The following is a 27,844-nucleotide window of genomic DNA, read 5'->3' as shown; positions in this document are numbered from 1 at the left end:
ACCAGCTTAGAACAGAGCAAGATAGCTTTCCTTCAAGGATGGAACCAGCCCTAACAAGGACTGATAAGTTATGTCTCAGAGAAACCAACGGGACCGACGGGAACAGGCCAGGGATGGGAGCACAGCTTCCAAGGACCAAAGCGGGAGAAAACACTGCAAGAGAAAAGGAACACGTCGATCAAGGTTCTGGATTGCTTGTCACAGAAACCTACTGTGGGAGATATGAGCAGAAAATGAGTTTAATTGATATTTCTGGAAACTTTGAGGAAAACTAGAGTATTGGAAACTTAATAAGAATGAGGAAAGCTAAGGGAGAAACATGGCCAAGAGGACTCCCCAAAATGAGACCCCTAGGGACAAGCCTGCTGCCACCACTGAGCTGGGCCAGCCCGGCACGCCTGGCAGCGACCGCCCGCACCGGCCCCGGACTGAGGCTCCGGCCCAGCTGCAAAGGGGTGGCTACTGCCCTGCTTGTTCCAGAAAGGATTCTCCACCCTCCTTTTTTCTGCATTCCGGCCTTATTCTGAGTCTGGGGTTTTGACATCTGATTGCTGAGCGTAGCCCCATGCCACCCCCCAGAGGAAGGGGGGCTGGGTGGCAAGAGGCTCAGCATCTCTCATGGAAGGCAGACTCCAGCGCCCGCCAAGACTGGGAGGTAAGAAATTCCCCAAACAAAGCAAGGGGGATTCAGAGTCTGGGCAGCCAAAAGCCGTGGCATCACTGGCAGATCTCTGCCAGGTCAGGGACCCAGGAGCCTGGAGACCAGGTGAGAAGTCTTGGTGCAGGAGAGAGAAGGCATTCGTCATTCCTCACTCCTCACCCAGTGTGGACCAGGGCCCTGACAGGACCCTCCGAGACCTGCAGGCAGGCCCAGGGGCGGGGGTAACTATCTAGGACTCATACTATGGACCATGCTCCAGGAGACACTAAGGCCTCCAGGGATCCCAGAGGCAACTCTCAACCAGTGGCCCTAATGTGAGGTCTGGCACTATCTCTGAAGTTTCCAGATCTGCTCAGAAACCTGTCCACCCTCTGCCCCCACTTCCTTTAGTGCCTTGTTTAGTTGGTCCTTCCCCAAAGTCAGCCAGTAAACCTCCAAGTGGTGGGTTGTCAAGGCGTCTTCACAGGTAGGTTCCTGCCCTGCAAGGGGGCCGGGTGCGCGGGGGGGGCCGGGTGCGCGGGGGGGCGGGGAGGCCGGGTGCGCGGGGGGGGGGGGGGGGGGCCGGGTGCGGAGGGGGGCCGGGTGTGCGGGGGGGGGGGGGCGGGTGCAGAGGGGGGGCCGGGTGCGCGGGGGGCGGCAGCAGCCTTACTGACCCAGGGCGTGAGAACGAGAGCAGCTGGGGCCCGGAGGACGCCGGGGTCTGCCTTCGACCAGCTCCGGTGGCCTGGACTCACGTGGCGTGTGTGACCTGGCACAGAGGGGAGGAGGAGTGAGCAGGGAGAGGAAATCACTTGTCTTGGGTTTCTGTGGTGCCGAGGCAGCAACCCCGGCCACGTGTGAACAGTTGTTGCTCCTGGACTCTGCTCGATGTTGTGCTGAGTGTTTGGCATGCACTGTTCCACCAAACACCACAAAACTCATCCCTATTTTCCAAAAGAGGTCAAATGATCTGCCCCAAATCACCCAGGAGTGAGCGGAAAAGCCAGGATCTGAATTTAGGTTCACCTAATTTCCAAGCATAATCCTTCCCCACAGGCAGGTGCTCAGGTTGACACCAGGACCAGAGTGGGCCAGGTCTATGGGCCCCCGTCCTGGGGGCACCTTGTGATGGAGGCATGGAGGGATAGAGGGATGGAGGCCCCAGAACCTACTCCCGGGCATGTTCTGGGTGTCTTTGAGGAAAACCCTAAAAAGCCGGTGCCCCACTCTGGGAAGGAAAGGGATGCTCAGCTGGACTTGCAGACTTGGGGTCAGAGGTAACAGTCAGGATGTCGTCATTTGAGACAAAGCTTGAACTGGCCCTTCTCTGGGACTCCCTCCTTGAGGGGGGCTCTGAGGCCCTGAGGGTCCCTGTCTCTAGGCTGCTTTCCTGAACTCTGGAGACCGTGGGTCGAGCAGTCAAGACATTTCTGAAATAAGCATGAATCAATCCTCTAATGGGAGTGGGATGGCGTGGAATAAACCAAAATTCACATAAATAAGTCAATTTAAAGGCCCAGAAGAGCTTATGGAAGGAGGGACAGTCTCCCGCACCGTGCTGTGAGCTCGTCACAGCCAGGGACCCCATCAAGCTTACCTCCGTGGCCCCCTCAGAGTGAAGCACAGTGTCAGACCCATGCTCCGCAGAAGCTCTTTTGCTCACTGTCCTGCTGCCTAGAATAGTGGCGTCCCCACTGAGGGCATTCGATAAACAGCTGTTGGCTAAGTGAATAGAAGCGGGCTGCGTATTTCGTCTTTGGGTAACGTGTGACGTCTTTTTCCACCTCCTCTTAGAGCACCCCCCCACCCCTCTCAGCACACCCTGCCCTCGCCCCTCTGGCAATCTCGTCTCCCCAGCCCTGGTGTCCCTCCAAGCCTCCCCTGCAGGCCCCTGCTAAGCTTTGCCAGTGGTTTTGTCCCACCTCAGGCGTACCGACAGTGAGAAGTCACATTGCAACCAGACTGGACTAGTTTCTTAGCAGCTTTATTAAGTAGTGAGAGGTAGTGTCATTTTCCATGGGACATGAGTCCTCAAGCTTGTACCAGAACTGCGTTGGGAGAGACAGACAGACAGGTGGCCGGGCAGGGCAGGTGTTCATGGGAGGGCGTGAGCACCAGGGACAGCTCAGCTCTCTAAAGGGACTGGGGTCAGCTGCAGTTCGGGGACGGCCACAAGCATGTCCTGGTTCTCTTTCTCCTCGAGGGTGCTGAAAAAAGAGTTGACCTTGTCCCTCAGATCCTTCTCCAGGAAGCTCAGGTGGTCTTCCACATCCCCTGCATAGGGGCCCAGCTTCTGCCTCAGTTCCTCCACCTGCTGCAGCAGAGCTTTGTTGAAGGTCTCGCCGTAGGGCTCCATGTTGCGCCGGAACTCCTCCACCTGCCGGTCCAGGTGGCTGCTCAGCTCGGCCAGCGACTTCTGCAGCTCCTCGGTGTTGTCCCTCAGCTTGCCACGCACGACCTCGACCACGGGCACCAGCCTCTGCCGCAGCTCATTGGCGTTGGCCGAGATCTTGGCCTCCAGCTCCTCGGCGTTCTTCTTCATCTGGAAGGCCAGCCCCTCGAGCTGGTGGTTGAGCTTCTCCTGGACGTCCTGCGCATAGGGAGCCAGGCTGCGGCGCAGGTCCTCCACGTTCTGGTCGATCTTGACCTTGAGCTCATCGGCATAGGGCGTGAGGTGCCCCTTGAGTTCTTCAACGTTCTGGTCGATCTTGGCCTTCAACTCATCGGCGTAGGGCGTCAGGGAGGCCTGCAGGTTGTCCACGTTCTGGCGCAGCATGGTCTCCATGCGCTGCGCATGGGCCGTCAGCTGGTTCCGCAGACGCTCGGCGTGAGTGTTGACCTGGGTGCGCAGCTCCTCTGCGTAGGGCCCGAGGCGCTGCTGCAGCTCGTGCATGTTGTCCCCAATCTTCCGGCTCACCTCGTTGGCATGGGGCAGCAGCCGGGCCCGCAGCTCCTCCAGCTCCTTCCGAATCTCCTCCTTCAGCTTCTCAGAGTCTTTGCGCAGGCGTTCGTGCAGCTCCGTGGCAAAGGGCACCAGCTTCTTCTGCAGGTTATCGGTGTAGGTGTTCACTTGCCCAATCTTGTCCTGGAAGAGGGCACTGCAGGGGAAGGACACAAGGGGGCCACCGTTACACTTGGCATTACGTGCCCGGACCTCGTCTCCTTATACACCCCTCATCGCATACACACCTGCCTGAGACAGGTGAGTGAGTGTTCAGGGGTACTGAGTTCACAGGTAGATCATGGTTTGAGAGAGTGGATGTAATAGACTAAGTTATTACCTTGTATCTCTGACTCTCCCCCTGACCTTGAGTCACAGGACCCACCTCTAATAGTTTGCTTCCCACCCCCACCCTCCTCCCCCTGCCTGTACAGTAAAAAGGGCAGATTTGAAGTCCTTCCCAGCTCAGGTGTGCTGGGACCCAGATCACATTCATTAATAGAATGTTATGCTCTGGACCTCTTCCAGTCTTTTAGGGATTTGAAATACTAGTTTCCTTGCACATGCCCACCCTCAGAGGCTTCCCAAATATCCCCACTTCCTTTCCCATGACTTCACAGGGACCCCTCCTTCTGGAATGTGTTAGGACCCAGTTCCCATGACATTTCCCTCCCTCCCTTTCTCCCATGACTCTCAATGCTAGGATGTGGCCATCTGTCACACTCTAGAAAGTTCAAGCAGGAAGATTCCTTAGGGATTATCAGTCCAGCCCCCTGTTTGGATATGTGGATCCCAGATCTGGAGACCTCAGGGTCACTGGGAAAGTTAGTGGCAGGGCAGTGGGTATCCTAAGCTCAGGTCCCCGGCCTCTGAGCTCAGCCTTTGCCAACACATTGCATGGCCTTTAAGAAGCTCCGCCCCACAAGTCGTGCCCCTCTTACTTGAGCTGCTGTGTGAGCTCAGACTTCTGGAGATGTTCCACGGCTTCCTTGGCATTGTTGCTCAGCTGACTAAAGTAGTCCCACACCACCGTGGCCACCTGGTCGGCACTGACCTCAGCCTGGGCACCTAGGCAGGAAACAGAGAGTGATTCATGAGGACCCATCTCCTTCCTTGCCCCTCTGCACCAGCCCCGAGCTGCAGACTGGCTGATGGTGGGGGAGCGCAACTGCTGATCTCCCCCTCTGTGCTTCCCTCGTTATAAAGCCACAGGGGCGTGTAAAACTGGGATAGCGCCAATGCCAGTGGGCAGAACGCTGGGAAGAGGCCAGCCCTCCTATGAACCGCGTGGCAGGTGGGCAGCCTTCTGCGTCCAGCTGGGGGGTGACAGGCACTTGGAACTGTCCCCTTGCCTGGGCTCCAGACTCTCCACCCTGCCCACTCGATGCAGCAGATGGCTCCTGCCCGAGAGCCCCATCCAAAGGCAACTCCTACTCACCGGTGACAGCCAGCAGGGACAGGGTCAAGATCACAGCCTTCGGGAACATCCTGGGCTTCTCGCTGGGCTGGAAGAGCCTCGTGCCGCACTGGATCCTTCCTGGAGTCAAGGGGCCAGAAGAGAGGCTCTCAGGCAGCTCACCTGAGCTGTTGTCCGAACTGACTGAACCTCGGAGCCAGCCAGACATTTAAACCCCCACCAGGCTGCCCTCCCCACCTCCCTCCCCAGTGTGACTCCACGCTGGAAGGTGACACATGCCCAGGAGGCCTCTTGGACTTTTGTGACCCAAGACAACGTGGCAGCTGACAGCTGACCAGGGCTCGGGCAGCATTCAGAAGACACTGTTCTGTATTTGTGCCCCACCCAGTATGGAAGGGAGGGTGGGGAGCCATGAGCCGTGGGAGAAAGGAGGCCTTGGGAACCCCTGAGCCAGGGACTAATGCCCCAGAGGCCCTGCTGGCAATTCTGGGTCTGAGCCAGGTTTGGAGGGCAAAGTTCACACCTCCTCTGTCTGCGTCAGGGAAGAGAGCCCTGCCCCACGACATCCCCCACTCTGACTCCATCCATCTCAGAGCACAAGACACTGGGCTGGGACACCCAGGGCCACAGCTGCGGACAGCAAGCTCTGGTCCAGGTGTGCCCAGGAGGAGGGGGCTCTTGCAAGCCTTTGGGCAGTTTGGTGGAGTGGGCAAGGGCCCTGTATTGAACGGGTTCATTGTAAGTGTGCTTCCTGTCCCACCACGGCCTAGCTGGGTCATGGGCCTCGTGATTCAGCTTGGCCTAGCTCTGAGCCTCAGTTTCTCCTTTAAAACATGGGGCTGCTCATGGTGTGAGTAGTATAACGCCTGACGCAGAGTTAGCACTACAGATAGTTGTTGTTATTAATAATAGTATTGTTTTCCTGGTTTGGACCATGGCAGGAGGCCCAGTAGAATGCTCACCCCAGGGGGCCCCATGCAGGGAGAACGGCTGGCCTGAAGCCTGATTCCCACCCCCAGCCCAGCCACACTCCCTGGGCAGGAGCAGCCAGCCTATGCTGAATCGCAGGACCTGAGCCTCTTAGGGGACGAGGGTGGGGGGCAGGAGGTCTTCTATAGGACGTCTAATGTTCTCTACAACCGAGGTCGTACACCCAATTACAGAAAGCCATCCACCAAGAAGACAATGCAGCCTGGTCAGCGTGGGTAGCTCTGCTGGACCACGTCCCCTGCACTGACCACCAGATGCATCCCACCGACGGCACTGTTGGCCCCCCCACACTGCGAGAGCGCAGTGCCCGGCACGAAGCTGGGCTCCCGTAGACCACAGTTGTGTTGACCCTGACTTATCAGGCCTCCCTGGTTCATATTCCAGCAGTGGCTTGATGTCTCATGGGATCGAAGACAGCTAGAAGGCCTTCTGCTGCCCGCACCCCCCACGGTCGCTTCCAGTACCAGGGAGCTCTCCCCTCCCCGGAGCGGCTCTTCCCTCCTCCCAGCAGCTATGAGGGGCTCAGATTCTGGAGTCGGGCTCCCTGGGTTTGCGGCTGGGCTCCCCACTCACCGTCCCCGTGGGGACAGGACAGATCTCCTAATCTCTCCGAGCCTCAGCCGCCCCCGCTGGGCAGGGACGAGCACCTGTCCGCTGGGCTTCGAGGATTCGGAGTGACAACCGGTGTCGTGCTGGGAACGATGCCCGGCGCACAGTAGGTGCTCATCCAGCACGAGCCAGGCTTCACCCCTGAAAGCCTTCCCTCCCTGCAACACTGGCCTATCGCTCGTGCTCCTGCTCCCACGTCAGGCACAGTCCGGCCCGGGGTGGGCACAAAGGTCAGTGCTCGGTGCCCCCATCCCTTCCCTTGGGGCCGGAGATGAAAAGAGCAATGAGTCACCGAGGACACGCAGCTGCAATTGGAGTCCGAGCAGCCAGTGCCACCAGCATGTGACAGGCTCCGTCTCGCCCGCCCGGGGGGACACGCAGCAGGAGTGTCTGCACCTATCCACGCATGCCCGAGGGCATCCGCTGGACGTGCACAGAGTCGCCTAAGTGCGCCACTAGTTCCGCTGTCGCGGGCACAAAGCTGGGGCCTGCCGCTAGGGGACCGGGGCAGACTGGTGCAGAGCCATGCGGCCGCTGGAGCAGCCACAGCCTTGAGGGGGGCGTGCTGCGTCCTGGCGTGTGGTCCGTGGGTGCCACCGATGAATGCATTTCTCTCCCGCCGTCAGCGGGCATCTTTGGTATCAGGCTGTGAATGGATTTGTGCTGGGAGCAGGGGAGAATGAGCGCCCAGGCTCAGAGTGTTCGAGCTGCTGATGGAAGTAGGAGACTCTGCCCCCAGCTGGGCCTCTGGGTCTCTTTGGGCTCAGATGCTGGCATTTCCAGGTCCTCCGGCTGGCAGGGCCGAATCGGGGCTCCCAGTTCAGCCTACTGGCAGGGGCCTGGGTCACAGAGCCTCGGGTGCTAAGCCTCACCCAGACACGAGTAAGCTCGGAGAGTCTGCCCAACCGCAGAGGACCATTTTTGGCCCCCGCTAGTCAAGCCTCCTCCCCCCACCCCTCCCCACCCACTGCGGCGGCTGCTTACTCCTTAGAGCCAGTCTTGGGCCAGGCCCAGAGCAGTCTCCTCATTCCAGGGGAGCCAGCTTGGGAGGGAGGGAGGGAGAGAATACGGAGGGCCAGGCGGCTTAGGCTGGCCACTGAGAGGGCCCCTACAGAGATAGCCCCTACTGAGACCGCCCAGAGGGGTCCAGGCACTCAAGTGCCCTGAGCACTTTGAAAGAGAAAATGGGGAGCGTCTGGGTGGCTCAGTCGTGAAGCGTCTGCCTTCGGCTCAGGTCATGGTCCCAGGGTCCTGGGATCCAGCCCCGAATCGGGCTCCCTGCTTGGCGGGAAGCCTGCTTCTCCCTCTCCCACTCCCCCTGCTTATGTTCCCTCTCTCGCTGTGTTTCTCTCTGTCAAATAAATAAATAAAATCTTTAAAAAAAAAAGAAAGAAAGAAAGAGAAAACGGCCCAGGACTCCTGGTATGACACACCCCTGCTGCATGGCCCCACACACCTGGGTTCTCTACCCAGCTTAGCACGCCCCTGCTGGGTCTCTCTGCCCCCATCTTCTGACCTCCTTGGCCTCGGGGGCCCCATTGCTACATAGGAGAGAGAGGACAGGTTCCTCCAGACCCTGCACACACGCAGGCAAAGGGAGTTGGAGGGTCCAGGGCCAAGGGATCCAGGCAGCCATTTCTAGTATGCCCAGGGGCCAAGGACTTTGTACTCCAACCCAGCCTGGAATCCGGATTCCCACTGTGACCTTCACCTCTGGGGCTGAGGGACAGGCCAAAACAGAAGAGTGACATGGGCACAGCGGCTCTCTGCCCTCCCCAGTGCTCAGATCCTTCAGTGACCAAATCAGCTTCCTTTTCTCCCCCACCCCATCCCTAAATTCTGCTCAGGAAGAGGTGTATGAGTGACTGATAAATCCCCGAGGGTCTCATATCTCCAAGCTGTTTGGTACCAGTGTAGGTATTTGAAGACCTGGATTCTGGTTCCCTGCTCTACCAGTGATGGGCTCTGTGTACTTGGGTACATCTCAGCCCCATAAGCCTTAGGTTTCTTACCTACAAAATGGGGTTATTAGTATCTACTTCACAGGAATCTATTTGCATTTTAACAGAATACAAGATCTAAGTCAAAGGAATGACTTTCTAATGGAAAAACTTCAAGTCTCAGCCAATAATAAAGAATTCTGAGGGTGGAGCCAGGCCACTTTCTTGGGGCTTTGATTTCACATTGTCGGGTTAGTTGTTTCTTCCTGAGAAGATGGCTGCCTGCCAAAAGCCCTATTTCTACCTTGGGGGCTCCTCCTGCCTTCAGACTATGCTGTCTGGGGATGGACAAGGTGTTCGGGAGGAAGAGAGATTTATCAGGCCCCCTCCACACACCAGTTCCTTTGGACTTATCTCATTTACTTTGCATCACAACTCTTGGCATATCGGCGTTCTATCCCCTTTTTCAAGGGAGGAAAATTGAGGCTCTGAGATGTTAGGTCTCTGGCCCTGGGTCATATGAGTCAGTGTCAGAGGCATCGTTTAAACCTAGGATCTCTTGACTCCAAAGTCTTAGCCTCCCCGATCCTGCTAGCCAGGCTATGGCTCCCAGTGTGGGCCCAGGGACACCTCACCCCAAGAAAGGCCCGAGGCCTCTCCTGGACGGGCCCCGCAGAGCTCCTCCTCACCCTCTCCCTACCAGACTGGCTTCCTTCCAGCTCCCCGCCCAGCCAGGGAGCCATGAGGGCTGCCATTTCAAAGCTAAGGAAACCAAGACCCAACGTGAGAGGTGCTCAGTGCTGGAAATCAATCCCAGCCAGAGGCCTCAGCCTTGAGCCGCAGCTCCTGCCCCAGGGAATGTTATCAGTGGGTCCAGAGGGCAGGGGGAGGAGGAGGGGAGGAACTGGCGGGACAAAGGCCTTGGGCTCTGAGCAGCTTTTGCTATTCTCCCACCAACCCCAACCCTGGGCTCAGCTCGGGGAGGTTCCTGGGTGAGCAGCAGCCGGGACCGAAGTGCAGAGGTGCAGATGCTGGGGAGGGGACTGTGTAGTCCCCACTGCTTCGCCCTCCCCACACAAGCCTCTGCCCGTAGGTCTTCTGTGACCTCACTCTATACACCACACCCCAACACTGAGTTGTTCCCGAGCCTGAAGGAGCCCATCACCTTCTCAGTCCAGCCCCACCCCTTCCAGGCGGTTTGCAGGTCGAGGAGGGTGGGGGCGGGGAGGGATCTGCAAGCCACGTGTGAAGGGCTGAGGTGGGCCCAGAGGGCTTGTGCCCTAATCCCTTTCCCCTATCACCAGCCTCTCCCTGGGGAGCCAGGCTGCTTGGAGGAAATGGGGTCTCCCCAGTGCCTGAGCCCCTCTGGGCTGCAGGGTAGCAGGAGAGCAGGGTGGGCATGGGGGGACCCAGAGATTTCCCAACTCTCCCAGCAGGCTTGGCTGCATCTGGGCAGCCTGCCTCGGGCCCTGGTCTAGACTGATCAGCAGGTGACCTTTGCCCGGCTCACTGAGCCCTCCATGCCCCCCGCCCTGGGGACAATATAAAACAGGTCAGAGCCCTCTTGTCTGCCTGCTCAGTTCATCCCAAGGCATCTGCTCCAGGTAATGCCCCCCAGGGAGGAGGAGGGTGAGGGCTAGAGGAGAGCAGCATGGAGAGGGGCAGAGGAGGGTCCCTGCCCAGACCAGCCAGCCCAGTCCGGAGAAGAGCCAGCTGGGGCCAAGGAAGCCGCAGGGCTGGGGGAGCAGCCCCCACCTCCAATCGCATGCTGGGGGGAAACCGAGGCTCACGGAAGGCAGGACACCTGCCCAAAGCTACACAGAGCGTAGTGGCACAGCTGGGACTGGAACTGGCTCCCAGTGGGCACACTTTGCCCTCATTCTGCATGTTTAGGACCGCAAGGAGCCTTAGAGCCCCGTCCTACCCCAGACAGGAAAACTGGGCCTGGACAGGGGCAGAGATCTACCCCAAGTCACCCAGCATGCTAGTGGCAGGAACCAGGCCAGAACCCAGGCGCCCTGATTCCTGGTCTGGTGGGTTTTCTGCTCTCTCCCTGGTGGCCCGCGCTCTCCCTCAGTCTGGCTCTGGGGGCCCCGGAGGCTGAAAGCCCTTCATCTCCCGCATTAGCTGACAGCGGGCCCTTTCTCCCCCTGGCCTGACCCAGCTCAGGACCTAGTGTTGGGGCCACACCACTTCCCCGGGGGGGGGGGGGTCCAGAGGTGGGGGGGGTTAAGGTACCCCTCACAAGACGCTTCCTTGCAGGAACAGAGGCGCCATGCAGCCCCGGGTCCTCCTCGTCGCTGCCCTCCTGGTGCTCCTGGCCTCTGCCCGTAAGCAGCTCGTGGGGACTGGGCTAGGGCTCGGGTGGGGGTGGCCGTCTGCCTGGAGGACCCTTGGGGATGGCTTGAGGATCCCGGGCCCTGGTGGGTGGCTAGGCAGAAGCCAAGGGTTCCCTAGAGGCGACCCATCCCACTCAGCCCTGCTCTCCTGGCAGGAGCTCTGGAGGCAGAGGACCCCTCCCTGCTGGGCCTTATGCAGGGATACATGCAGCACGCCACCAAGACTGCCCAGGACACGCTGACCAGCGTGCAGGAGTCCCAAGCGGCTCAGCGGGCCAGGTATGCCCCACAGCTCCGTGCTCGGTGTCAGTTCCTGCCCCTGACTCAGGACGGCCCTGGCAGTGGACTGCGGCTCTCCCAGGACCTGCGCCTCTCCGAGCCTCCGTGCTCTGCTCCATGAGCCGGTCCCGCACAGGGCTTTCTCGGGCTGCCGGGGGAGAGATGGTGGAGGCGGGCCTGCATTCTTCCTTCCTCCTCCTGGCCTCCCCTCCCTCTGAGGGTCCTCCTTGCTCCTTTAGGCACCCTGCAAGGCTCTGAGGAAGGCCACGTTAGCTCTTGCTGCCATTCTCTTTATTGGTGGAGGTTGGCATGGAGGCTCCACCCAACCCAATTTCGGCTGGTGTGTGTGTGTGTGAGTGTGTTTCTGCCTTGTGCCAAGCCCTGGGGCCGGTGTCCAGCAGAATCCATCCCTCCTCTCCCACCCTGCCCTGCCTTCTAGTCCTCTCTTCTCCCAGCATCCTTCCCCACTTCCACGCCCCCGCCCCTGGGAGTCACCCAGCAGTGCCGTAGCTGAGGCATTCAGACTCTCACAGCCCTCAGAACTCGCTGTGGAGTGGGTATTATATTTGCCATTTTACAGATGAGAAAATCGAGGCTCAGAGACGTTAAATGACTCGCCCCAGATCACACAGCTTATTTATGCTCTGATGATTGTCCAAATGAGAGACTGCGTCCCTCTGCCCCACCCCACTCAGAGCCACTAGGTTGTGCAACTCTAGTGGGCATCGCCTGGAATAGACTGACAGCCGGGGCCTTCCGCATCTCCCACTCAGTCACTCCTGTCCAGCTTGCGTCAGACCCAGGGCGGCACCAAGTTCTGCCCCAACCCGGAGAAATAGGCTGGACTTGTGCTAGGGTCCCATCACCCCCTTCAGCATCTCTTCTGCCTGGGCTGGCAGCTGAAAGGGTTCCTGCCGGAGGTCCAAGGGGCGTCGCTGGGTGAGGTTGAGAGGGTCGGGGGAGAGGCAGATGAGCTCTCACCCCCACCTCCATTGCTTCCCTTACTGATTTGACCCCCAGGGACTGGATGACCGATGGCTTCAGTTCCCTGAAAGACTACTGGAGCACGTTTAAAGGCAAGTTCTCTGGGTTCTGGGATTCAGCTTCTGAGGTCCAACCAACTCCAGCCTCTGATGCCTCCTGAGACCTCGACAGCCCAACTCTTCCTGCCCATCCACCCTGCCAGCTCCTTGGGCAGCCCCGAAAGTCACTTGAAAGTGACAGCATTCTCACCTCCCACCCCACGCCAGACCTGGCCCACCCCCAAGTTTGTTGTCCTCCCAATAAAGCTGGATGAGAAGCTGCCGTGAGTGGGATGTCCCATGTCTGCCATGTATGTTTGGGCGTGGAAATGGGCCAGGGTACTTCTGTGGGTGGGCACGGGGCTGACTCCAACTCAGGCAGGCTGCCTGAGCTGACTTGTGGGACCCAGGCCCCTGGCCCTCTCAACCAGACTTGAGTGGGGAGTGGTTGGAGTAAGATACAACTAGACTCTGGTCTTGGCCCCATCATCAGCCTCAGTTTCTTATCTGTAAAGTGGATGCAACAATACCACCCCCACTGCAGACTTGTTGAATGAATGAATGAAATAAGACTGTGCACAACACCTGGTCATCTTTGTGGCTATAGGCTGAGCTGAATTACCCCTGGGACCAGAATCGGAGTGGGGCAGGGGGGATTCCAGGGTTCCGGAAGCTAAGAAGAACCCCAAAGTTACCCAACAGCGGCTGTTTGCCTTGTGTCCCCACCAGCCAACAGATGTTCACGTCAGGGAGTCCCAGAACCACAGACTACTTGAGCAGGCCCTCGCTCTTCCAGTGATAAAACTGAAAGATGAAGGCCCTTGCCCAATGTCACGGAGTCTGCAAACGACAGAGCAGGGCCTCAAGCCCGGGTTAGCTGCTCCTATTCTGCTCGGCTGATACAGAAAAAACTCAGTTACTCGGACGCTGGGAGCCAGAGGGCTCCTTGACAGATCTGGGGGGCATCAGCACATCTAGTCCCACTTGGAGACATCTGCTCTCTCTTTGGAAATCCACCTGGGCTTCTCTTCTGGCCCAACTGGGCCAGGGATCCCAGTATCCACACCTGGACAGTGTTCTCACCCAAATCTTGCCTTGACACCCATTGCAGCTCCGGATGGTTAGGAACGACAAACTTTATCCAAGAGTTTTTAAGACACACTGGTGTTTGGGGGAGGGGCAGGGCGCCAAAGGCCCTGTTGGGGGAACATGCTCCATCAGTGCACTGCCCAGGTCTCTGATCTGTGAAGCCATGTGCATGCACACGGGGGTGCGTGTACCTGAGTGTGGAGAGGGGCCGGCTGTGGACCGAGGTGTATGCTTGAGAATGGGCATGTCTGTGTGCACAGCCGTGTGAACTTGAGTGCCTGGCCACACGCTTTTTAAAAAAAAGACCCAGGATGGGTCTGGAAGGGGCAACCCAGCCCATCCTGCTCTTCAGCCTTGCTTGGCGAGTGACTTCAAGCTTCAGCTTTCTCCTCTGAGCCGTGGATGTGGTGGCTGTCTGGCCAGGATTTGGGGAAGGACGCAGTGGGATGATGGATATGAATGCATCTTGGAAATAAAAATGGGCTGGTTACCTGTAAGAGGTGGGGATTATTGTTCCGACTCAGGCTTGGAGCCCCAGGGGTGGGCTGGCTGGCTGACAGCTGTGAGGGAGGAAACATCGGCCTTTTCTGAAGAGGGCAGGACTGTGAGGAGTGGCGTGCTGCCCTTGTAAAAAAAGAAAAGGGAAGCATCTGTTTCTTCATTTTTTGAATGACTAAAGGAGGAAGGAGCAAAGGCCAAGCTCTTCATGTGAGCCTGCCCCCATCCTTCCAGCCCCAGGGGCTCCTTGAGGCCCACCCCAGCTGGCCCCAAGCCAGAGGGCTGCCAGAGACTCCTGTCCTGGCCTGCGGGGGCGGGGGGGACATACGGGGGGGGAAGAGAGCCCTGTTTCCTGACCGTCCTCAGACAGGGCTGCCGTTCTTATTTGAGCCTGTTGCAGGCACGTAGCATTGCATCGTCTGTCCCCTCGCCTGATTCTCTCTTATTCCTTTCTGTTTGGGCCTCCTTGGGAAGGGGGCTCCACACACTACCTCCCTCCTAGCAGCCGGGCCTCGCAAGTCCCCGACCCTGAATGAAGGCCCTCAGGGGCCCAGGTTCCGACTGATGGGCTCCCGCTGCAAAATCGGCAGGGAAGTCCCTGTCCTCCGGCCAAAGGCCCTGGTGCCCGCCCCCGGGGCTGCCCCAGGGATGTCCCTCCTCCGCCCCGCACCCACTCCCATCCTCCCAAAGAAAAATTTACAGTTTTCGGAGCCCGTTTTATTGTTTAAAAATCATAACTGAAGCTTCAAAACACACGCAGCCCAACACAGACATCCCGCTTTGGAAACGTTTATTCTAAGAACCCGATGGACGGAAAGGGGAGCCCCGGGAGGGGTCCCTCGGGTCCGGGGCGCGTCACTGAGCGTTCAGCTTCTTGGTGGCCTCATCGACGGCGGCCAGGAGGCTGACCCTGAAGCTCTCCAGCACCGGCATCAGGCCCTGGCGGAGGTCCTCGAGCGCGGGCTTGGCCTTCTCTCTGAGCGCGCTCAGGTGCTCGCTGGCCTTGGCGTGGTACTCGGTCAGGGTCGCGCCGCCGCCCTCCTTGAGCGCCTGCAGCCGCGCGGCCAGACGCTCCCGCAGCTGCTCGCTGTAGGGGGCCAGCTGCGCGCGCAGCGCGTCCACGTGGGTGCGCGCGCGGTCCCGCAGCTCCTCGCCCAGCGGGCTCAGCTTCTCCTGCAGCTCCTGCAGCTTCTGGCGCGCGCCCTCGCGCAGCTCCGCGCCCAGCGGCGCCACCTTCTGGCGGTACAGCTCCACCTCCTCGTGCCACTTACTCTGGAACTCGTCCAGGTAGGGCTGCACCTTCTTCTTCACCTCCTCCAGGTCCTTGTTCATCTCCTGCCGCAGCACCTCTGTCTCCTTTTCCAGGTTATCCCAGAACTCTTGGGTGACCGGGCCGATCTGTTCGCGCAGCTTGGCCACCGTGCTGCTCAAGCTGTCCCAGTTGTCCAGGAGTTTCAGGCTGAAGGGGCGAGGAGGGGAGAGCGAGGGGCTCAGGGGTGGCCTCCCCGGCACCCCGGACAGCCCCGGAGCTGCGGGCCTGGCGCCCCGGCCCGTCTGCGGTGAGGCCCGAGCAGCACCTGTCCCTGCTGGGCATCAACCCGAGGGGCCGGAGCCCGGCCTCGCTTTCCCCACACCTCTCCTCCCCCAGGACAGCCTCCCGCGCACACACCACCGCTGGGTCCCACGGTTCGGATGGACTGAGGAGCTAGGAGAGACAGAGCTGGGTTGGGTGCCCTGTCTTGTCTGTCCCCAAAGCTGGGCCTTAAGGACCTCGTCACTATACGTGGAGTCCATCCTCCTCTCTGGAGACGGCCATCCCTGTTGCTGGCCAGGAGAGGAGGAGGGAGCTAAGAATCGGAAGGGGCTTGTCGCACTCGCAAGCAGATGGCGGTGCTGTGATTGCTGACCCCGCAGCCCCTCGCCAGGGTGCTACAGATCTTATTCTCCCTAAAATGGGTTCTGAGATGCTGGTTATTTGGGGGATCTCATTCCTGCTTGGGGATCCCATTCTGGATTTTTCCAGGCCTTCTATGGGGCCCAGGAAATAGCAGGTGGGGATTTGGCCAGTCTGGCTACATCTTCCCACAGGCCTCTCTGCCCAGCAGGATCGGCCACCCCTGCCCCTGTCCCCAGCCCCCCGGTGCCCCAGCCCCAGGTTGGGTCCATACTTCAGCTGTTTTCCCAAGGCGGAGGCTTCAAACTGGGCCACATAGTCTCTGCCGCCGTCTTTGACTACGTCCACATACACGGTGGCTAAATCCTTCACTCGATCCCAAGGCGACTGGGGTTCATCTTGCTGCCAGAAATGCCGAGCCTGGCTCCCTGGAGGTGAGAGGAGAGACCCAGATCAGGCCAGCTCCGGACTGGGCTCAGAGCTGAAATGCCAGGCTTGGAGGCAGGGGCAAGGGGATGAGTGAGAAATCCTGTTCCCTGGGCTCAGGAGGGTGGCCCACAGGGGCTTAGGGAGAAGCCCCCCCCCCCCCCGCCAATGGTTGGCTTCCTAGGTTGGGGGACACCTACCCGTGAGGAAGAGCACGGCCAAGGTCAGCACCACCGCTTTCATCCTGAAGGGACGTGGGTGACCTGGAGGAGAAGAGGGTCCCGGCTGAGTGGGCCAGGCCTCTAGTGTGAGGAGCCCAATGCCCCCCCACTCATTTTAGCCAGGAGTGGAGGAGGCAGGGCACAGAGTGGGAAGGGGTCTCGGTACCCAGAGCCCCGCATGGGGCAGAGACTAGAGCCTGGACCCCAGAGCCTGAGCCTCCGATGCCCAGTGCCCAGAGCCGGGGAGCAGGCAGCTGCACTTACCTCGAGGACTCCAGCAGTCTCTGAGCTGCCCACTCTCCCAGCCTATTTATGTCTCCAGGCAGGGGCTGGGCTGGGAGGCTGATAAGCCCAGCCCAGGCCTTGCTGCAGCTCCCTGGTCCTGGCCATGTGGAACTTAGAGTTCAAGGATCAGCTCTGTCCCCAGGGCCGGACAAATAGAGTGGGCAAACAGGAAGCTGCGGGGGCTGCAGGGCCAGGGATCAAGGGTTCAGGCGGGGCCCAGAGGGGGTGGGTGCAGGCTTGCAGGCCCTCAGGGTCGGGGTCATCTGCACCCATGGCTTCTCCTAGGGGGGATGTGTGCCCACCATTGTCCGCCATGCGAGTGCAGCCGGAAGCAAGAGACACCGGCTGGCCAGGGATGGCTGGGACTCCTCCCCTCGGGAGATGTCCTCCCCCACCGTCCCCTTGCATTCCAGGGAGATCACTTTGCCCCCACCCTGGCCTTCCCCTCCAAAGGCAGCAGACGGTCTTCCACCCAACACCTTTTGTCCCAACAGGTCAGCAGACCTTTCTCCAGGCTCTCCCAGACCTCCCAAAGCCTTACGCTCACCCGAAGGGGACTGTGGGGCCAGGGAGTGGCCTGGGCAGAGTGGAGAGGGCTTCGTGGCTCCCAGACTGAGACTTCCGGGACCTCTGACATTTCAAAACAAATTCTAAAAACCAACACGGAGTTGCCAGCTTTTGATTTTGTCATGTAAAAACGTTACCCACGGTCTCCCCATCCCCCCCCAAACCCCACCCGTCTCCCGTGACAAGGACTTCACAAAAGAAAAGATCTTTTTTTAACATCACGAAAGGGCATCATGTCAGAACAAAGGGCAGTCACTTAAGTGAATCCATGTATCTTTGCACTGTCGGTGTTTACATGTGGGCGTGCACAGTGAGAGTGGAGACTAGACTTTAGGGGTCCCCGGTGCGGGGGCGGGGGAAGGACCTCTGCAGAAGGAGGCCGCAGGAGACCTGGTTACTCACTTCATTTCACCTCCCACTTGCAAAATCCTGGAGGAGGATCTCGGACCAGTTAGGTCATCTCTCTGAGCCTTGGTTTCCTATCAGTAAAATGGAGACAACAATGGCCTGGGCTGTTGGAGGACCTGCGGAGTCGTGTAAATAAGTGCAAAGTGCTGTGTGCTCAATGGTGTTTGCAGCGCCGCTCTGCAAGGGGTCTCCCAGAAGGCCCGGCACCTCCAGCCCCAGCTCCCTGATGGGCCCTGAGTCACAGAAGCTGTGGAGGCCCAAGCCGAGAGGACTGTGAGATCAACTACTCCGGCCTCTCCCCTCCCTGCCATCTTACAGATGAGGAAACTGGAGGGTGGGGACCAAATTTGCCCTACGTCTCTGGTCTCTCAGCAAGTGAGAGGCAGGGCTGAACTTTGCACGCAGGGCTCTGGATGTATAGACCCAGGACAGAAATGTGCCCTTCACCGTCTACCCAGGAAACTCCCTACTGTCAGCCAGGTCCCAGAGCTGCCGGGCCCCGGGCCTCCGCCACTGTAGCCAGTCTCCCGTCCTTCACCGCAGATAAGAAGGCTTGGGGCTGGACAGCCTTGAATCCCAGCTCTGCCCCTTGTTACCTGTGTGGCCCTGGGCAAGTTATAGAACCTCTGCCCTCCTCAGTCCCTTATCTGCTGAATGAAGACAAGGATGGAAAACCCCATCCCTAGAGTCACAGCAGGGGTGGTGTGCACGGCAGGCAGACTAATAATACCCCTCCGCCCCAAAGATGTTCAGGTCCTAAGCCCTGGAACCCGTGACTTTGCAGATGTGATTATAAGGACCTTGAGATGGGTGGTTTTCCTGGATTATCCAGGTGGGCCCGATGTCAGCACAAGGGTCCCTAACTGTACGAGAGGGAGGCAAGAGACGTGGTCAGAGGAGACAAGGGGACAGCGGCTCAGGTCAGAGCAATGAGTAGGGGGCCGTAAGCCAGGGGGTGTGGGCGGCCTCCAGAAGCAGGACGAGGTGGACACAGATGCTCTCCTGCGGCCTCCAGAAGAAAGGCAGCTCTGCTGACACCAGGATTTTAGCTTTGTATGACCAAGTATGACCTCTTGGGACTTTTGACCTCTAGAACTGTCCTGAGATAATAAATGTGTGTTGTTTTAAGCACTGCATTTGAACATCTGTGGCAAAACCGGAAGGTAGCTGGCACTCGGTAACTCTTCTGTGTCCCCGAATCCCAATTTCTGGCATTCTCCCCATTCTTGCTCCCAGTGAACACACTTGCCCTCTCAGACTGGAGCTAGGACACCGGCTTCTGGAAACAGATGTGGCAAGGACTCATATTTTCTCTGCGTGGCCCTGACTTGCAGCTGCTGGGATTTGGGACGTCTGCTCCTGGACCAACCCAGCCACAGAGGTCCACGGGGCCCTGCAGAGAGGAAGCCGGTCTCCTTGAACAGTCTGCCTGGGCTGCCACTTAGCCAGCCCAGCTTTCTGCCTGTGGTGTAAAGAGCTGGGGAGGTGGGGGGTGGGGAGGCTGGTCCCCTCCTGGGGCCAAGAGAGGCTCCTTTCTTTCTGGGGGTAGAGCTCGCCCCAGCCAGCACACTGGGGGAGTCTCAGAAGCTTACTGGTTGGACTCCAAGCTACCCGCCATTGTTATACTTTGGTTTATTACTGAAACGATTATTATGGTTAAACCTAATTCCAACATTTCTGTAGTTCCTCAGTGGCCAAAGCATTTCCACGATCATCCCTGGAAGGCCCGGCAGCCCGGTATTTTTGCTGTTGTCTCGTGTATGAGAAGAGCGCCGCTCAGGGCTGCCAAGAGCTGCCGTGGCTTCCAGCCGTTAGCCCTTGGTGCTCTCAGGCCACCAGCAGCAAGGCCCCTGGCGCCCCTAGCCCGTGTGTGCCGATCAGGGGGTTCTCAGTTTCCCAGCTCAGGGATCTGAAGGCATCGGCCTAGGGAGTGCTGTTGATAGCATCCTCACAAGCAAGTCTTTTTCACTGTACTTGTTCACTAGTGTGTCTGTCTACTCCGTTTCGTTGTAAGATGTTTGCCTCAAACTAGCTCAAGCCCCTCATTACTAAGATTTTGGAGGGGAAGGAAGGCTTTGTGCATGTCAGAATCAGCCTGGGGGCCAGCCTGGGAGAGGCCTCGAGGGCCCACGGATTGCATTAGCTGCTTAGCAAAGGCCCACCAGTGTGGGCCCTTAGTCCCAGCACCCTCTTTCCTTGATCTTGGGACTCTCCAGAGTGACCGCTTCTGAAGAGGGTCACCAAGGGCCCGACCCTGCCCCCCCCCCCCCGCCCTGGACATATGCTGGACAGCTGCTAGCTGATGCAGGAGTGGATTTTGTTCAGAATGATTAGCCACTCATTTCACAATTCCCGTCCCCATGTCATACTGGTCAGTCTACACCTGGGAGGACTCTGTCCCCTGCGACGCTTGGCACATAACAGACACTCAACAAATATTTGCTCGATGAATGACCCTGGCACGGGAAGGGAACGGTCACCGGGACGGTAAAGGGGCATCTGAAGCAGCGGGCCTTGGGAGGAGCCCCAACAGTGACTAAGTCTTGAGGCTCTGGCCTTGTATCAGAGACCCCGCTCAGGACGTTTGAACGGAGAGACGGGAGCCCTGGGGCTGGGACGGTTCAGACGGAGCAGGGGAAGGAGCCCCCGCCCCCATGTTTCCTTTTCGGCAATTGTGTCGCAGCTCCTGGTGACAGAGCCCCAATTTAGGCCCTAGGGCAGGGCCCCGTAACCCGCCAAACGCGACTCTCTCCTGCCCTCCGGCTCAGGAGACCGAGGTGCAGGCCGCTCCTCCGAGGCCCGCACAAGCAGAGGCACATCAGCCCTCGGAGTGCTTGCCTCCGTGGTCGGGGGGGGCGGGGGAACGGCACAAAGTCAGAAGGAAGGGCCGGGAAGGATCTGCGGCCATGGCTTCTACCTTCTAGCGCTCAGATCTCTGGCCTTCCTCCAGGAGGGCAGCAGCTTCCTTCCCCTCGAAGCTCATCCCTCCTCTGGCCCAAAGGCGCCGGGGCTGATGTCACGGGGGTGGTACCACTGCAGAGGTGGTTACGAGACGTGGAAGGCACCTTCGGGTGCCGCTGCGTGCCTCCAGAGACGCTCACTCAAGCCCTCCAGGGGTGTGTACACACTCAGACGATTTCTAGGAGACCCTTCTTCGAAGGCTCTTTCTGTTCTAAACCGTCCCGCAGTGACCTTCTAGTCCACCATGGGTGCCGACGCTTTTCTAAGTTCCCTCTTCCTACTCTTCTTTCTACAAACCCAGCATTTCCAGCTTCAGTAATCTTTCTTCACAGGAGCACCTCAACCAGCTCGCTCTTAGCCAGGCCTGGGGCCATGCTGGACATTCCACCCTGCCCTCTGGAGTCCTGGTGGGAAAAAAGAGGAAAGCTAGAAATGTTCCGTCCCAACACTTATTTGGCAACCCCATCACTGGGCTGATTGGGGTCGCTTCGCCAAGGCCCCAGGTCTTTGAGGACCTCCTTGCACTCCTTGAAAAGTACCCTCCCAAGGAGTCTTGTTTTCCCTCTGACTCGGTACACTGAAAGGCTCTCTTCTGAGGGGGCAGAGTCCAAGCTGGGTGATTGGGGACACAGTGTGGGCCGAGTTCAGGCTTCTAGAGAATGCTCCTTGACAAGGTGGAGTGAGATAATGGATTGCTCAAAGCTCCACCCTATGCTTAGTAGGCCTCTTCAGCCTCCACCCTCCACCCACCTGGATGCTTCTCCCAGCTAGACTCTGAACCACAAGGCAAACAGTTTATCAACATAAGATAGCAATCAGGTTTTTATTTTCACAAACCCCTACTGTCCAACCAAGGTATTAAGTTGTAAGTTTGTAAGTTGCCCACCAGGGGGAAAAAAAAAGACTAGAAGTCTTAATGCCACAATTTGGGTCTGGAGATCTTTTTAATCCATTTTTAGTTCAACATAAATGAGAAAGAAAAAATACTTCTGACATTTTCAAAGAGCAGAAATAGGAAATTATATTCATATACATTCAACATACACGGCGCATATCGGTTACTACGATACAAAGCAATGATCTTTTACAAGTGTAGTTCGCAAGATGGCACGGTTAACGGGCTCACTGGCTCTCACCCGGGGGTCGCTGGCAGGGGGCAGCCTGTTCTTCCATCCGCACAGTACCATGTAAACAGAACAAGCTGAGCGCGGGAGCGAGGGGGCGGGGGGGGGGGTGCTGGGAGCTGGAACAAGCCCAGAGAAGTCACGGTAGCTGTTCGGGCCTTCGGGGTCGCCTCCTTCTGGTGGGAGCTGGAGGCCTCACCAAGCGGAGGGGAGATTGGGGACCATGGAAATGTGGACAGATCCCGAGAAGGGCTCTCGCATTGCAGAAATCCACTCGCAGGACCTCAGGTCCAGGAGCTGAGCTGCCAGAATCCGTGAGGACAAGCTGCATGGGAATCCTGTCAGCAACATCAGGACGGCCATGCTGGACACCCGCTTTCTTCTGTGCAAATTCAGGGTGAAAAACTAGGAGCAGACGGGGGACCCTTCACTCTGCTTTCCCAGGAAAAAGGATCAAGAGTCAGAATATTGAACATCTCCTTCTTGCTTTGACGATCAGAAGGAGACGGACCAGATGCTGTCAGCCCCCAGCCGGCAGAGAAGACTTTGGTTTCTAACAGTGAAGAAACACAAAGAGAGCGGCCGACGATTGCGGTTACGTGCGCACTGTTTCCCGGGGGTGGGGGGTGGGGGCGGGGGGCCACGACACCTGTCACTGGCACAGGTAAGAGCTGCTCACAAGTACACCGTCTACATAAAATACTTGGAACAGAAGGTGCAAGTCACAATTCAAATAGAACAGAATCTGGTTAAACATTTCTCTTTTAAACAAAAATTCCTTTTGTTTTTATTTATTAATAATAATAATAATAATAACAATAATATCAACATTTACCCAAAACAATTCCTACATGATCAAGAATTAAAATAGGCGCTGAGGATGCCCGGGGAGGAGGAGAAAGTTAGGAGGGAGGCAGGGCCCACGACAACCTCCGGTTCTTCCTGCCTATGTCAAAGAGGCGGACGGGGAAAAGCGTGTGCGTATATGTGTGTGTCTGAAGAGCCACCCGTGTACAGCACAATATAAAGAGAGAATGACAGGTGACAAGCATCGTGTACCACTGCTGGGTGTTCAGTCTGTGGGTAGGACCCGCAGGATGATAAAAGCAACCAACTTTCCAGGTTGTAAGAGGGGAGCTGAGTTATACACCAAAGAGAAGGCTCCCACTGAGACGTTCTGACTGGCAACCGCTCAAGGCCAGGCCACCCTCGGCCTCCATGCGAACGGTCTGATGCGATTTTGGCCGGGCCAGACACGTTTTTCATGGGATCCCAGCAGTAAAGAGCTTCCCAGCTTCCTTCCAGGCTTGGGGGTTCTTTTTGTTTGTTTTTTGCTCTCTTTCTGGTCTCCAAGTGCCAGGGGCCGTCACCCCTTCTTCTCTCCCTTTCCCTAACCACTAAGATTCCAGACTTGTTGTCTGTTAGTATTTGCCCCTGTGGATCAGCAATGCGAAGGCAAGGAGGCTGCTCTGGGGGTGGAGGCAGGGGAGGGGCGTGGCTCTGGGTCTCTGGCCTCGGAAGTTTTAACTGCTTTGTTCCCCTGTCTCAACAAAGGAAAGAGAGGGGAAAAAAGAGAGGGAGAAACAAAGAAGAAAAGAGAGAAAATCACCTCCAAAAGAATACATACCAAAAAAAAAAAAAGAAATCAAACCAAAACCAAACCAAACCACCAACTCAAATATACCAAATACACATCCACAAAGGGTGGCAAACATGGATATCCTGTTTATTTCCTTGGTGACTTGGTCATACAAGTATACATGGCAAAACCCCCTCAGAACCCAAAAGAACCGCACACTGATGAACCAATGTGAGGTAAGGGGCCACGACATTCTGGGTGGACAGAAACACAATGGCAATTTGGCGCAATGCTGCTAGATACTGTTGGTTTAAAGTCAACCTTCTCATCCCCGCGCTGTACACAAACCTGCAATGGAGCAGACACAGAGGATTAGTGTGCAGCAAAAGGCTCGCACGTTCACTTGAAAACTTTCACAACATGCGACCGGCTCACTTGACCTCAGGTATTTCAAGAGGGTTGCCACGCTGAGGCCCGAAGATGGGCTGGCCAGATGGCTTAACGTGCACTCACGGCTTCTGTCAGAGTTTTCAAAGAGGAGCCATGCTATACCTCCTGTGTCAGGCAGGACTCCTGTTTTCTACCACTGACCTCTGATCGCTCCCCTGCCTGGGATAGTCTTCCACTTGCACCACAGCCTTGGAAACTATGGCCGGACACGTTTTCTTGCTGGGTTTCCTGCTTCGGGACTGAGGTCAAGGACTGTCTTCTCCTCATTACCGCGGCCAGAGGTCCCCTGTCCTCCGAAGCCCCAGCTCACTTCCTGTTTCTATGTTTCCACGGCACCCTCAACGTGTGTCTTCGCCCCGTAATAAACCAAGGGACTATGGCCAGCATGCGTTCTGTATGCGCCCTACCCGCTGCCCGGAAGAGCTGCACAGCTTCGTCTGACAGGGCAGGAAGAGGCGAAGACCAAGGGGTTGGGGGGAGTGGTGCCAAGTTCGCGGGCTAGCCCGCACAAAAGGAAGGCCCGGACAGATCAGGGGCTGGCACTGGGCCCAAGGGCTGGCTCGGCCCTGGCGGGCGATACTCACTCTCCGTTTGCTGTTACACGCCTGCCTGTTCCATGCTGAAGGGGACCTCGGGGTGCTTGTAGGTGAGCAGGATGTCTGTAATGCACGTGGATGGGTAGCAAGAGGAGTTTAAATGCTGGCTGCCATCAGTCAGGTCTGGGTGCTCGTGACCGACTAGACTCTCCCTGCATTCTGCAAGACCAGAAAGAACACATGAGATTTGCAGGGAGCCGGGGGGTGGAGGTGGGAGGTGGGCAAGGGGGAGAGAGGAGGAAGAGAAATCGGAGCCCCCTGGAGCTGGACTCCCAGGCCTGAATTCTAGCTCACAGCGGGCCCTCCATGTGCTCAGTGGCTGTGGGCTGGGCCAGGATTCTTCCCGTACCCTCGCCGGGTTCCACTTTGCCCCGTTCCTTTACTATCTCCTACCTCAGGCACTATCAACCCCTGCAGTGTGGAAGCAGACAGAACTGCTCCTGCAGGAAGATTTACCTCTTGAAGGGAGCTGGTAATCCTACCGCTAGTAGGCTCAGGCGATGTTCTAAGCACTTTAAACCCACTAAGCCAATTAAGGCTCACAGCACCATCTAGAATCTAGGCTCTATGGTTTCTGCCACTTTATGGGAGGGTCCTCCCAGGCCAATTTGGCTGGCCACATCGTCTGGCCACGATCAGAGGCCAGTGGTAGAAAACAGGTACACTGACCGGCCTGGCTGGAGTCATGCCACCTCACCTCAGAAAGGTGAAGTGCCTCGTCCGTGGAGCCTGTAAAGGGCAAAGTGAGGATTTCTTGCAGACCTGTCCATTCCAAAGAGCCTATGCTTTGTATCTGTTATGATACCCTCCCTTTACTGGTGCCAAGGAGAGGGAGACACAGTCCCTTACAACACAATGCCCTCTAATCAGAACTAGAAAAATAGTTACTAAAGCAGTATCTCATCGAAGCAGTACAAAGACAGATGTGATACCCCGCACTCAACCAGAAGATACTTTGTGCGCTCATTCTCGATGCAGAGAAGTGGGAAGGGCTTTGGGTGCAGACCCTTGGGGAAGCTCTGGCTCCCCATCTTCCCGTGAACCCTGTCTACAGAAGAGGAGAAGAGTCACTAGTGAAGAGGGGGAGGGGCGCCCCATGCATAAGGCCCCTTACCCTCATTTTCCCCATCTTGAAACTGCTGGCTCCCCATGAGCGAGGACTGACTGAGAACCGCGTCCGACATCCGGGCAGAACTGAGTGCCTTCCCAGCCACGAGACTCATTCCCGGCAAGCTATCCAGCTGCACCTGCAGAAAACAATCAGGAAAAGAAGTCAGGACACCAGAGAATGGGCCACTCTCGGGGGACCCCCAAAGACAGCGGTTCCCTCGAACAGAGCGCAGGCAAAGGGCAGCCTCAGGCACCCCTCCCAGGCTGGACCACCCAGACTCCCTTCCTCCGCGGTGCCGTCCAAACGGGGAGGCTGAAGGGGTGACAGCGCAGGAAGCTGCCTCACCTTCCCCCGTGGGGTGGGAGTGGGTGGGGGAGGACACGGCAAACCTCAGCTGGTGGTCACATGCCCTTGGCAATGGCATGGCCTTCCAAAGCCAGGTTTCTGACCTATCCCCAGCACCCGAGGACTTGGTCTTAGGACAGCGCTCCACATCAGCCCCGCCCAGCACAGAGCCACAGTCCCAAGCGGCTCCCGAGCACCTGTAAGTGTGACTAGTGTGCCTGAAGAACTAAATTTTTTCCATTTTATTTCATTTTAAATACACGTAAATCTGGCGGGCCACCTGTGCCTAGCTGCTACCGTATTAGACAGTGCTGCCCTAGGAAAGCAAAGGTTTCCGGAGCTAGATTAGTTCCCTTTATCTGAATAAGTTCAGTGGAGCTGTCAGAAAACTAACCAAGAGCCTAGGGGTTCATCTGCTTGGGCTGGAGCTTAGATCGTTGGGGAGAAGTTCAAGAACTCAGCCCAGAAGGAACAGAGAGCAACTACTCTTGATTCCTCAGTCTAAAGTTGGGAGCGCAGATTCGACTAGTCTGTGAGGCTGATTCAAAGACATGCTTGCATAGTTCCCAGAGGTGCTGGACTCTGGCTGAGAAAAACAGAAGGGCAGATGTGACCCCCCATTGCTAAGTTCTGTTGTCAAGGTGGGACTGGTAGGATCCCACTTCTGAGAAGCAGGAGGGGGCCAACATACATAAGCATCATCACTGTTCTGGATCGTGTGGTGTCTCTGGAGGGTCCGGGGCCTGTGGTGCTCACTGACAGAGGGGCGTGTTGGGTACCCAAGTCCATTGTGATCAGGTAGCTCCATTACTTGTCCTGGAGAGCTTCTATCCATGCAGCTCCCTATGACAGACTCTGAGGAGACAGAGCAAAAGAGGGTCAGCAGATCTCGAGCTTCTCCCAACATGTCAACTCCCATCAAAGAAATGTCTTGCCAGAGGCAACGAGCAATGGTGAGGACCACATGGGCATGATCTGCAATTCCTCAGCCGGCTAGTGATGGTGCTTAGAGGAGCCTGCACCCAGGTGCCAACCCCAAGTCCTATGGCAGCTATGAGCCTCTTTATGGAGGGATCATAAACCCTCCCGAGAAAAACTCCATACAATGGCAGTTGGCTGGATCACATTGAACCTTTTCTTTTTTCTTCATTCCTCTGTCGATTTGACAGTGCTGTGTTTCCCAAACCTGCATGCACATAAGAATCTTTCTTGGAGCTTGCAGGAACCTCTATCCCGGGAGAATGGCCTCTATTCCATGAACACCTTCTCTCTCCTTCCCTGGCTTCCACCTCAGTGCACCAGCCCGGGCCCCTCTTCCACGTTTTGAACTGCTGTCCCCAGCTGCTTCCACGGCTCCTCCACAGTTTATATTTCTACCTTGCCCTCCTCTCTCTTCTCACACTTACTTTGGTAATATCATCTATTTTCATGGCTTCAACTATATTGCCTCTAGGTAAAGAATTACTGAAATGCTCTTTTAATAAGCTCCACATCTGTAATTCCAACTATTTACTAGCTACCTTTCCCTGGAGAGCTAACCGACATCTAACACTTAAACATGCCCAGCTCCAAACTCATCAACACCTCCCACCCCCGGTCCTCTTTCAGACGTAAGTCTTATTTCGGTGCCTATTTTCCTAATCTTCCTGATGTGACCTCATGGGATCCCCCATTGACTCCTTCCTCCTGGTTCCACATCACCTCAAGCCTAAGGAATCTACCGCTGCAATGTTGGTCACTTGAGTCCCTCCCTTGCCAATCTCACTGCTTCCTCCTCTTGCCTGCATTACTAACCCTCCCTCCTCACCATCCCTGGACTGCCACTCTACAAAGATCCATCTTTTCACAGAGTAGCCCACTTTTCACAGCGCTGTCCCAGCCCACTTTCCAGTGAGTACCTCACACTCCTTCTCCCCTACATGCTACCCTCTAGTCAAATGGGAGCACTTGATTTTTCCCCACCCACTCAGGATCCCAAGCAGGTAGCCTCCCTGCTCTCTCTCCCTGGAAATGCTTGCTTCTCCTTCCGTTCCAGCCAATCCAAATCAACTCATCCTCCTAGGTCCGTCTCAAACGTTAACATCTTGATGAAACTTTCCCTTTCAAACAGAAA

The 27,844-nt window shown here is 57.2% G+C and overlaps 4 protein-coding genes across 10 annotated transcripts in view; 1 reads left to right on the top strand and 3 right to left on the bottom strand.

Annotated features, from left to right (window-relative positions):
• Nucleotides 1-2,608: 2,608 nt before the first annotated feature.
• Nucleotides 2,609-5,185, bottom strand: APOA4 (apolipoprotein A4). Its single transcript, XM_036081936.2, has 3 exons — nucleotides 5,020-5,185; nucleotides 4,523-4,649; nucleotides 2,609-3,738 (listed from the first exon to the last, which is right to left on the bottom strand). The coding sequence occupies exons 1-3, from the start codon at nucleotides 5,066-5,068 to the stop codon at nucleotides 2,766-2,768; spliced, it is 1,149 nt and encodes a 382-aa protein (XP_035937829.2). The 5' UTR covers nucleotides 5,069-5,185; the 3' UTR covers nucleotides 2,609-2,765.
• Nucleotides 5,186-10,043: 4,858 nt separating this feature from the next.
• On the top strand, nucleotides 10,044-12,465 carry APOC3 (apolipoprotein C3). Its single transcript, XM_036081937.2, has 4 exons — nucleotides 10,044-10,141; nucleotides 10,800-10,867; nucleotides 11,032-11,155; nucleotides 12,176-12,465. The coding sequence occupies exons 2-4, from the start codon at nucleotides 10,813-10,815 to the stop codon at nucleotides 12,297-12,299; spliced, it is 303 nt and encodes a 100-aa protein (XP_035937830.1). The 5' UTR covers nucleotides 10,044-10,141; nucleotides 10,800-10,812; the 3' UTR covers nucleotides 12,300-12,465.
• A 2,072-nt stretch (nucleotides 12,466-14,537) lies between these two features.
• On the bottom strand, nucleotides 14,538-16,621 carry APOA1 (apolipoprotein A1). Its single transcript, XM_036104501.2, has 4 exons — nucleotides 16,570-16,621; nucleotides 16,285-16,347; nucleotides 15,933-16,086; nucleotides 14,538-15,223 (listed from the first exon to the last, which is right to left on the bottom strand). The coding sequence occupies exons 2-4, from the start codon at nucleotides 16,325-16,327 to the stop codon at nucleotides 14,620-14,622; spliced, it is 801 nt and encodes a 266-aa protein (XP_035960394.1). The 5' UTR covers nucleotides 16,328-16,347; nucleotides 16,570-16,621; the 3' UTR covers nucleotides 14,538-14,619.
• A 6,734-nt stretch (nucleotides 16,622-23,355) lies between these two features.
• SIK3 (SIK family kinase 3) overlaps nucleotides 23,356-27,844 on the bottom strand; it is a 237,451-nt gene continuing 232,962 nt past the window's right edge. For all 7 annotated transcript variants that reach the window (XM_036104473.2, XM_036104476.2, XM_036104475.2 and 4 more), the window contains 4 exons: nucleotides 26,423-26,586; nucleotides 25,390-25,522; nucleotides 24,264-24,434; nucleotides 23,356-23,577 (listed from right to left, as the gene is read on the bottom strand). In XM_036104473.2, the coding sequence (XP_035960366.1) occupies nucleotides 24,277-24,434; nucleotides 25,390-25,522; nucleotides 26,423-26,586 (455 nt within the window). In that variant the 3' untranslated portion in view covers nucleotides 23,356-23,577; nucleotides 24,264-24,276. The remainder of the gene's footprint in view (nucleotides 23,578-24,263; nucleotides 24,435-25,389; nucleotides 25,523-26,422; nucleotides 26,587-27,844) is intronic.

Source organism: Halichoerus grypus, chromosome 11, assembly GCF_964656455.1.
Source record: "Halichoerus grypus chromosome 11, mHalGry1.hap1.1, whole genome shotgun sequence".
Classification (NCBI taxonomy): domain Eukaryota; kingdom Metazoa; phylum Chordata; class Mammalia; order Carnivora; family Phocidae; genus Halichoerus; species Halichoerus grypus.
Note: the sequence above shows the minus strand (reverse complement) of the source record. Positions and strands in the feature narration are given on the sequence as shown.